Genomic DNA, 10,958 nt, shown 5'->3' with positions numbered 1-10,958 from the left:
TTTTCGACGCGGACGCCTTCTTCCTAAGCGCCCTGGGCAGCGACTTCTTGGGCGCCTTCTTGGGCGCCTTCTTCGCGACTGGGTGGGATTCCTGGGATGTGCTGTCGTCTCCGGCGGTGGGCGGCAGGTACAGGCCAAGGTAGCGGTACACGAACCTCAGCAGCCGCCGGCGCACCCTCACCAGGGCCACCCAGCTCATGAGGACTAGCAGTCCCACGAGGATGTGCGTCGAGCCGCTTGCCTGCACTACCGGGGGTCGGCCACTGGTGCCGAAGACGTGGGACTGCTGCTGCAAGTAGGCGCTGCTCCCGCTGCGATGGTGCGCGGAGCTGGTGAATGTCCCGACCCGGTTCATGGCTGCTGCTCAACGAGAAAAGGCGCTAGGGTGGCGATCCGGTGACAGCAGCGCAGCACCCCGAACCACCTTCTCCTCGCTGGCCTGCCTCGATGCCCGCCTCAACGACCGAGCTGGGATGTAGGCGTCGTCGTCGGCCGGCAGGGCATCACGACGCCGTTGGTTCTGCGGGGTGGGCGACACCGGCGCGCGTGGCCGCTTGTTCAGCTCTCGCGCCTGATGCGATTCCTTTCTTTGTCGTCTTCATTCACGCGGGCATTCCTCTCGTATCAGACAGGGAGAAAGAAAAGAAAGATTCGTGCAGTCTCGGTTTGAGGTTTTTTTTTTTCTTTTTTTTTTTTTGCTTGCTATGCGCAGTTTTATTCATCTAGTAACGGTGGTTTTACTTACCAGCCTTCAATGTAACAGTGCGCGATCACTGCAGGTTCCGACGGCTTCGGCGGCCGCCTGCTGCATATATGTACCGCCAGGAGGCATGTGTGGTCAAAATTTGCGTGCTAGGTTAACGCTCCAACGCGGTCCTTAAAAAATCGATTGACGTACTACGAAATATACCTGCAGTACAGAACCTCGTGCCAGCGTTTTGCCATCGAGTTATATAATGCTGCATACGGTGGTATTCTTGCTACAAGTCACAAACGAATGATACAGTAGTATACTGCATTTCCGTACTGCACGTGTGTTAAGGCTACAGAAACTAAAGATTCCGACTGAGTAATCTGTCTGATTGGGCCATTTATGAATTGAATAATTTCTTTTGAATATCTTTGTATAGATATGGTCACTGGAAGTACTGAAGACGCAGGCTCGATCACCGGCTGCGAAGTGCAAAGGCGCTCGTGTCCGTATATGTGCTTTGGTTGCATGCTATAACCCCAGGTGGTCCAAGCTAATTCGGAGCCCTCCACTAGGCCTCAATCTCATAGCCTTTGGGTTGCTCTGAGAAATACCATAATACTCAAGACGGGAGTAGCGCCTCCGATTGCTGCAGGTGATATTCTGACCGCAGGATATGTGCGCAACGTTGCAGGTGACAGCAAGAACGTTAGTGACAGCCTAGCTGCCATGCGCGCGAGAGCCTTAGCATATATATGCAATTGTAACGGTAGGGAACGACATACGTCACATGATCAGGTGGTTGTATCAGTTCCTGAAAACCTAACCAAAGAACTTCGTTGGTCTTGCGCTTAGTATAGCGATCATCGAAGACAGTCATCGTGCTACCTGTATCATCGTGTATGCATAAACTTTTCCGATAAATTAAACGCCATACTCGACTGGTTTAAGGATTCGGAGCGCTCAGGCAGTGCTTCAAGGGGTAAGAGCGTTAAAGCTGCATTCACATTGATAAGCAGGTCTAACTAATATGACACTATTACATAAGGAGCGGCTTGAATAATGCATATTGCCCACAAGTAAGCGTATGCACACTATTAAAAAAACTTTGCACAAGCGACAGTAGATTGTCACACAACATTTTCGAGTGACAAATGCATAAAAAGAAAAAAAAAATTCACACCGTGTCACTCGACAACAAATTTCTAGGCGGCGAAATGTGAAACACGATTTATCGGCGCCAAATTCAGACATCATTATCACAATTAACGCCCCTTAATTCGTACATGTAAACGGGACACGAATTTCTTTAAATACATGATTTATACGTTTTCTACACATCTCCATTTCTTTATTCCCATGCCTGGTAGCAAACCATACCCATATAAACTCCCTGGAATTATGTCTCTCTCTCCGGGCCCATGCACGGGCCCTATCTATCTGGCTCGGAGTCGAAGGTAAATGATCTGATGCGTTCGGCACAACCTGTCCTGTCTGCCTCGCATCTCTTCTTTTCCTGCAATTTCTTTCTTTCCTTCCTTTTTCTTTTTTTTTCTTTTCTTTTTCTCAGCGCAACGTTCACAATGCACGATCTTTACCCCCTGAACGCCTCCATCTCTCAGTGGAACAAATTATTCAAAGGTGGGAATAAGAGCAAACTGGTCGACAGTCATACAATCGTACTTGTATAGAAAGAAAGCAGAGAGAGATGGAAATAGTGAATGTGGACTGGAGGGGAAGGGTAACTATTTTCTGCAGGCTTTTAGGGAGCATGAATCAGCACCTTAGGAAAGGGAAGGGGGTATAAGATCCACGGCGTTGTAGTTTGTACTTTATTCCTTCTTCCGGCGTTTCTTTGACGTTCTAGACTCAGTTAGGCCTATCGCGAGAAAGTAAACGCCAGGCTGCTTCACAAATGGCAACAAGTACACATATCGAGCACACCACGATTTGGCAAATATAAGGTGAAGACCTAGGATTGCGGTGTGCCGAGCGCGCGTGTGCATGTGCGTTGCATTAAAGTGAACGGAAAGTTATATAACGACATGCATAACGCCGTGAAAATGCAACAATTAAACTGCTCGGACAAAGAATACATTTACTTTCGCGTCAGCAGAGTGGTGCGTAAATCCTTGTAGGCAACCGCCGGCATTGCTATGGCGTTCTGCTGCTGAATACGAGGTCGCAGGTTCTATTTACGGCTGCCGCGGCTAGTAACGTTGGCCGCGGCCTCAGTCATGAGGGCGGAATGCAGTCATTTTTGTATGCTTACATCTGCTTACAACTGAGGCCTTCGCCTGTCACGTTCATATAATTCTGGGGAGAAGTTTCTTATCGCTTCTTTTTTGCTTTTTTTTTTTTTTTTTTGCAGACGATAACACCATCTTTATTTGTACCGAAGTAATGGCGAATGTGAAGGTGCCAAATCTGACAATTGTTACACAAAATGCGATCTTAATGCACAACTTGAGCCGAAATTATTGCAAGTTTCAAAATAAATACGGCGTGCGCAGCACAGCAGGCTCTGTTGCAAAATAAAAGCTTCACTGGCCGATTTTCTTTTTTCACTCGAAAGTGTAGCCATTTGATTTATAGCCGAGCAAGCACTATTAGCTCCTTAGAGGAAAGCCAACCTGTGCACCCTTTGGACGCAATACCGAAACCGAAACTGTATATTGTGGCTGCGGCAATCGCTTAGCATCATCATCCTCATAACTAGCTAGGCGAGTGCAGCAGAACGTGTGTGCGCGCTTGTGCGCGTTTGTTGTTGCTTTCGTTCAGTTAAATCGTAAAACTAGCCGAAATTATTAGTTATCGACGATGATACGGATATGTTCTTGCGCTGTGCGAGGTGGCATAGCCAACTTTATGTCACAATCTGTGCGGCATCGGCACGCTAAAACGCGAAACCCGTTCAAGAAAGTTGAGCCGCTCGCGGTTAAGTTGGAGGAACCGGAACGAAGCGGGCCATTGGGAAGCGACTTCTCAGGCAGTTACGAGTTTGATGATATAGAGGAAGATCCAGAAACTGTCCTGGAACACGTTGAACATTACTACGACCGCCATATGGAGTAAGTGCTTGCTTATTAATGCGCGTGTTCGCAGCTCTGCACAGGCACGTAGTAGCGCATGCTGACGACATTCTTTTTATTTTCCAGTGAACTCCGCTTTGAACGAAAGAAAGTAAGAAGAGCGGTCGTAAGGCGGAAATACTTCAAGGAAATATTTCCACCGGAAACGAACCTATTGACATGGGCTGCAAAACAGCAAATCCATTACCTGCACATCCTTGATCCGTCGGAGTGGACGGCCGAAAGGATCGCCGAATGTTTCCCAGTGAGCGTTCGGGGAGCAAAGGTAAGCGCGTCGATACCTTTGATTAGTTTTTTTTTTAGTTATTATTATTTATACGTACTGAAGTTCCACAAGGCTTTTAGCTGTGTGCAAGATCATACTTTCGAAGCGACGCAGATAACAAAGCGCAAAGTAACATAGACTGAGTATAGCTATCGAGCAGTTTATGCGCGCGATGAACATTGTGGAAGACGTTCTTGGCACTGCGTTATCTTCCATCCGATACCATTGGCTAACAGCTTCTCGGATAAACAGGTCTGTTGTATGTAAAAGATAATGTTGAAATCTACCGACTGTAGGCACATTTTTTATTGACCATAAATGTTTTTGGCAAAAATTGTTGAAAATATGCAAAAAAAAAAGTACACCACTACTTTGTCAGAGGGACTGTTGCAAAACCTCCGTGAACATTTTAATAATCTTACATATGCTTAAAATTACCACATCACATTTGACTGCCTAAGATGCTCTAATGGATGCAGTTTATAGAAGTACGATATCCATTCTCAGTGCAGTGTTGTAAATTTGTAAACTTTCTGCTTCAGTTGTTTTAACTTGCCTATCTCCGGCATTTTTTTTTAAAGCTATGAGACCATGGATATATCAAGATTCTGCTTCCTACAGTCGGTAAATTTAGCTTTTTCTTTCAAATGCAACAAGGTCTGTTCAAATTGGTCCAGCAATTGGCTAATGAGAGACCTGCGTTTTACATGTATTTGAATAGTGAAATTTGAGTTGGCCTCGAGCAAAAATTTCCCAATAACGCAGCGTGTCTGCAGCACTTGCAGTCCTCACTCATAAGTAAACATCTTCCAGTAACCACAAAGATTGTGTCTGTAGGATAGATGTCACTCGTCGTTGGACAAAGTTATACATGACAGTCATCTTCCCCTATCATCCTGAAAATTCCCGAGTAGGTCAACCAAAAACATATTGGTTGAACGTCACATTCTTACTTTCAGTGGGTACAATTTGCCAGTTTTTGTGAGTTTTCCCAAGTTTCCAAGGGTTTACTTTTGAGAGCACTTAAAAATGCCAGGGCAGGGCAAAATACTCCACGTTTCATAGAAAAATTGTCTGATGGCCCTACAGCCCCACCAAGCAGCGAAAATGCCCTGTGGTTGGCAACACTGCTATGCGTGTGTTGCAACTGTCTTGCATAGTATGTGAGGCATGTTGCATCGTATACCCACAGAAGCATGATTTCTGACTAGATAGATTTATGAGAGAGAAGCTGAACGGTCGACCTGAACTACTGTGAAATAGTATTAAAAATTCTGCTATGTGCCATTCGAAGATGATCTTGACTCTTCCATGTAACAGTATTTAGCCCTGGGATACGTTAATGAGTCAAAATGAATATAGTTCAGATCTGGTGAATTGAACTTGCACTTAATAGTTACAGCTAGATGTACAATAATTTGTAAAATGCAAGCACAGCCTCTGGGCTGGCACTGTGCTTGCCAATACTCACCTGCCATGAGGCTGATGTTCAATCTTGTTGGCAACAAAGGCGAGAAGCCACAACTCAAAAGTGTGGAAAGTAGCACACACTGGTGATGATCCTTACTAGGGAGTCCATATCATTACGTACTGTAGTGCACTGGGGCAGTGATAAAAAATCCAAACAAGCCTGGATAGTCACAGGCAATAAAATTGCAAATTAGGCATGCAAAAGTTTTGCCAGTTTGTTGCCTGAAGTGGACAGAGAATCTTGGCATACATGCATGTTTACAGTTGGCCGGCGGCAGTTTTGCAAGCTTTGATAAATGGTACAGGGGCACAGCTCTTGTGACCTTCTCACACACACGTACATGCGTGCACACGCAGTCTTAAGACGAACACTACTTGTAACTTTTTTTTTTATTATCATGCAATTCCACAACTCTGTTGCTGACACTTTCTGTTGCCTTCACATTTTGTAGTGTTACTGAGCACCAATTCTTTGCAATTTACTTGCAGAAGCTGCTGAAATCCCGATTTACAACAGCGACTGCTGAAAGGATAGCGGAACATGACAAACACGTACAGCTCAAGTGGAAGGCATTGAAAACAGGCAAGGCAGATGAAAAAATTTCGCCAACCACGAAGAAGTTGTATTTGGAGGGAAAGCTTCAGGAAGACCAGGCATATGGGAACAAGACACTTCCCATGCCGGACCAACAAAGCGACATAAAGGCACTGGAGCTTTCACGTCACTCTACAAAGCCTGGCGAATACAGCAAGCTTATTGCCCCCTACTTAAAGCTGAAGAACCCCGAGAAGAGAGTGCCTGACAAAAAATATGAACAGGCAAGCTTTGAACAACAGTATGAGGATATTTACACAGACGATGTAGCAGCTGCAACGACACTCAAGAGAAAGGGCAGCCAAGGAATGCATGTTCGAATAGATGAATACAAGGCTGCAACCATTAAGAAGCCCGAGCAAGATGCAAGGCACTGCATGGATTTCAGCACTGCAAAGCATGTAAGCGCAAGTGAACACGCCTCAGACACAGTATCAGCATCGCTCCAGGGCAAAGACAGCAGCTTGACAGTAGAGGGCGCTACTAAACATGATGAAACTTTTGATATTCTTGAAGCTTTTAAGTATAAAAGAGATGACACAAGGTCACAGCGAGCAAGCAATGAGATTGCAAAGGACTACAAGTATTCAGCAGACAATGAAGAAGTGCTGCAAAGGCGCATCACAATACCATCTCACTTGAAGAATCAAGGCTCAGCTGTGCATAGGGTTGGAAAGTGCTACTATGACGACGACGGTGAAATATTGTACAAAGTTCCTTGATGCATGTATTATAGTACTCTTTATTTTGCGGAAATATATAAATTAACTACAAAAATAATGTCTGCACATATTTTATACTTCTGCGACAGTTATTGACCTTTAAGCTGCGCTAATAGCGATGCATTTTCTTGCTTCATCTGCTTGTAGTCGGCCGTAATCCTCTCCAAGTTAGCTGTGACTTTCTTCTGACTCTCCTGTTCTATTTGATCTTCCAGGTCACGCATTTCCCGCGTGATCGACCCTGTTTCTTCCACTGCTTGCAAAAGCTGGTTTGAATTCTGTAAAGGAAAGACACATTGAAGAACTTAGGGTTAGTGTGCATTGTGGTTCACATAAAAGCTACTTTGTTACTGACTTTAATGAAGTAATTATGCAAATTTCACACATCTAAGGAGACATGCATGTGTCGAAATGTCTGTTCCATAGCGTGAAGCACGAAATTGTCTTGTGAAACCAGTGCGATGCATTTACATTGTCAAACCCCCATAGCGTCATTGCCTTCTGAAATGCTTGTGGCAAAATTGTGGATATGTCATTTTATGAAGAGTTTGCTGCATTTTTTTAAAGCTGTTCACTGACAAGTGTGGTGTATTCATGGTATCTGGGCATGCTGTACTCTAATGCATATGTCCTTTATCAGTAATTTTGCCACCGGTGGCATGTGCAGCCCAAGTTGCCTTGACCTTAAAAGCAACATATACCTAGTATTTTGTTAGCTACCTTCTTTTTCATCAGACACAAGAGCAAAGGCCCTCCACACAAGTGGCAAAACCATGTTCATTAGCTTTTTGGTGCTTGTGCAAAGGTCACTGCCACTGTGGTACTTAGTATAACTAGATGTATGTCATAGTTTCATCGTCGCATCCTATGATACTGGACCTTTACTGATACTATTACTCTAGAAACAAAAATATGTGCAAATGCTTTGAGCATTGCACAATCAGTGTACCTTGCTTTGGGGAAGCTTATAAAGGCAAATCCACATTGGAGGAAAAAACGCATGCGGCATGCCCCCAGTGGTAAAATGCTGCTGCTGCAGGCGGTGCGCCGCTGCGGTAGTCACATGATAGCATGAAAATCTCACTTCCTCTCTTTTACTCTGCATGTAGGTGCAAGATGTTGCACCCTTTTTCCTTTGTGTGCCGACAGCTTGGTGCTGTGCTTACGTTCTTCAGCACTCATTCTTAACGCAAGTTATGACAGGTGATGATGATGACATTTTTGCCACTGCGAGCATAATCATGCTGGTGTGCTCCCTTCTGTTGCGGCGTTGCCGTGTTCAAAAAGAAAAAGGTACTAGGTGTAGCCTCCGTGTCCTTGTATTCAGGCTTCGTTTTGTTGTACTGAATTGGATATTGGCGCACCGTCTCCGAAAGCCTTTCCATCAGGACATCTTGGTTTGCCTCATCATTGTAAAAACAATCACAAACCAAGCCTACCAAAACAGGCACGTGTGCGAAATAAGCGTCCGAGTGACACCAGATGTGAGTGCGAATCGAGCGGTCGGGCGGGCACGCTCTCATTGGTCTTCTCTGTCCACGGCTCGTGGCAAGCCGCTACAAATTCCTCCAGGACCGATCCCTCCTGCGGCAAGAAAAAGCTGCTGTGCGGCAGCTTCTGCGAGGTGTGTTTTGCCGGCGGCAGCATGCCGTGCTTGCTTTTCCTTTAGTGTGGTGGGGGCTTCACAATTATTGTTAGCTTCATTTATAGCTTAATGATAATGCAACCTTTCCCAATAAAATCATTTTATTTCCATCAATTTCTACAAACGAGGGAGTCACAGAAAATAGCTGCTTAGACAGCTTGATAAATCTGTAGTCGCCTGTTCTGACAGCAGCAGCAGATACAATCTCGCGTCAATTTCAAAAAGAGAGTAGTACTTCAGTATACACTACTACGCAAGGGCACGATGAAACTCTGTCAACAGAGCCCATATTTGTCCGAAAGATAATCTGTGATTGGCCGTTACTTTGTGTAAATTCTGCCCCATAGCTTAAAAAAGCAGAACAAGAACAGGAGAAAACAAAGCTGATTACATACCTCATGCACTGAAGCAAGGTATTTATAGGCCCTTCGCACAGCCTCGTCCTTCTTGGCATCCTGTAAGACAATGCATGTGTATAATCGGAGCAATGCAGGTATGCACACACAAATACATTGACGCAGGGCTTCATGATAGGACCAACCTTAAATATTAGCTCATCTGTGACTGTAAAGGTTCTGTCCAGCTTCCCAGTCAGTTGGTTAATTTCCTTCTGGAGACTCCTAGTATCCAGTAAAACCTGAAAGTCAGAGAGAGTTTAGGAATTTCATGATAATGATGTAAGCGGTTTAATGGTGCAAGGACCAGGTATTTAAAGAATTTCATAACATAGGATTTCCATTCAAGATGGCACCATAACAGCTTTGCTGGATATTGTGTTGTGATTCTCCTAGGTTGCACAAGTCTGTTGATTTTTTAAACAATATGAGCTGGTGCTTGAAATATGCAATAGCAATTATGTAGAGGTAACTACTACACCATGGTGAAGTACAAATGGGTGGTAGGTAATTAAAATGCATGTCCGTGTTTTCACGCTAGCGTGTTTGTCAATCAGACACTGAATTTTCTTGCTAAAGCGTGTTCAGCAGCCAGTATTGAAGCACTACCGCATTTATTTTTAAGTGACAACAAAAGAGAAATGTCACAATTTAGTTTCACTCCCATCTTGCCTTTTCAGCACACGGGAGCTGCCATAAATATCCAGGGATATCTGTGCAACTTTCAGCAGCTGAGTTACAGACAGCAGCCAGCTGCCACTATCAAGCACCTTTCACCTTGCTGCTGGTTTACAATTGCCTTGTGCACAGTGGTGAAGTGAAGGAGGAGGAAACAACTTTATTAAAGAGAAATTTCAGGACTTTGTAGGTGGCCGCTTGTCTGCGGCGACCGCTTCTGCCCAGGCAATGATTGCTTTTTGTAGTTTTTCTTCAGGGGACTGCACTAGGGTCTCCCATGTCGTTTCTGAGGGAGCTGGCAGAAGCTCTCTGGGTGGGGGAAGGCCCTCGCATTCCCAGAGGATGTGGCTTTTGTTTGCTATGGCATTTTTATCGCAGTTTTTGCATATTGGGTCAACCTCCCCATCAGTGAAGATCGCTAAACGATGAGGAGTGGTAAGGGTGTTAGTTTGAATTTGGCGGAGGATAGTGGCCTGCGCTCTCGTTAAGTTGCTGTGTGGTATAGGGTACATTCTCCTGTCCTCTTTATATAGGTTAGTAAGTTCGTTGTAGGAAGTCAATACCTCTCCTATCGGGGGTCCGGTTAACCCTTGGGCCACTTTATGCGCTTCCTCGTTGCCGGGATTTCCCGAATGAGCAGGGACCCAGACAACATTGATTTTGGTTCTGTCTTCTCTATTGAACTTTCTCAGGATCTTGGCTGTATTTAGTCCCGCACTGCCCCTCATAAAGCTGAGAATAGCGCTCTTAGAGTCACTAAGGACTGTGAAGCGGCGAAGGCCACTTCTTTGGCCTCTTTGATTGATGCGGCTCTAGTTGAGGCCACATATACGATTTTAGATTCTCTGGTGAAGAAGTGTTGCAAAGGCTGTACTGCACTTTTCTGCCTTCAGCAAATAATGCAATGGGAAGGTCACTGAGGCACAGATGGAAAGCAGACAGGATGACACTACATGAAGCAAGGATAGCTTCTCATATTCTGGGTATTAAAAAAGTGTGAGGTAAACAACTAACACTCATTAAATAATAGCCTATGTGTGCACATAAACACTTGACCAGTTGAGAAAAAAAACTCGTCTGTGCACGTGCAGCGAATAGTTATGCCCTTCAACCCTGTGTCGGATGCTAATACATAATACAGGGGCTGTATTAATTCAGGGGCTGTATTATGTAGCGATTATTCTCATTTTATATAATTTTTGCCCTCTCTCATTAGCTGGCATGGCACCAAGCCTTTGTTCAATGCCTCCTTTAGAAGATGCCTGCCACGTGAGCCGAGAAGCTGGTTCCTGCCCCTCTCCTCTTTCCTCTCCTCCACCGGGGTCGGCTGCGAGCGCTAGCTGCGGCGGCCGCTCCAAACTTGAGCCACGTGACCCTGCACAGTGGCGTCTCTTGCAATCCCGGA

At 45.1% G+C, this 10,958-nt stretch overlaps 1 protein-coding gene and 1 long non-coding RNA gene across 2 annotated transcripts; one reads left to right on the top strand and one right to left on the bottom strand.

The window, feature by feature from the left end:
- The first annotated feature begins 3,390 nt into the window (after positions 1-3,390).
- Positions 3,391-7,184, top strand: LOC119434880 (uncharacterized). Its single transcript, XM_037701922.2, has 3 exons — positions 3,391-3,762; positions 3,850-4,048; positions 6,008-7,184. The coding sequence occupies exons 1-3, from the start codon at positions 3,512-3,514 to the stop codon at positions 6,833-6,835; spliced, it is 1,278 nt and encodes a 425-aa protein (XP_037557850.1). The 5' UTR covers positions 3,391-3,511; the 3' UTR covers positions 6,836-7,184.
- LOC119434881 (uncharacterized) lies at positions 6,836-9,174 on the bottom strand. The gene is made up of 3 exons (XR_005188672.2): positions 9,022-9,174; positions 8,876-8,935; positions 6,836-7,113 (listed from the first exon to the last, which is right to left on the bottom strand). It is a non-coding gene; the product is annotated as an uncharacterized LOC119434881 (long non-coding RNA).
- Positions 9,175-10,958: the final 1,784 nt, after the last annotated feature.

This window comes from Dermacentor silvarum, unplaced genomic scaffold (genome assembly GCF_013339745.2).
Source record: "Dermacentor silvarum isolate Dsil-2018 unplaced genomic scaffold, BIME_Dsil_1.4 Seq303, whole genome shotgun sequence".
Taxonomy (NCBI): domain Eukaryota; kingdom Metazoa; phylum Arthropoda; class Arachnida; order Ixodida; family Ixodidae; genus Dermacentor; species Dermacentor silvarum.
This window is presented reverse-complemented; position numbering and strand designations above follow the sequence as displayed.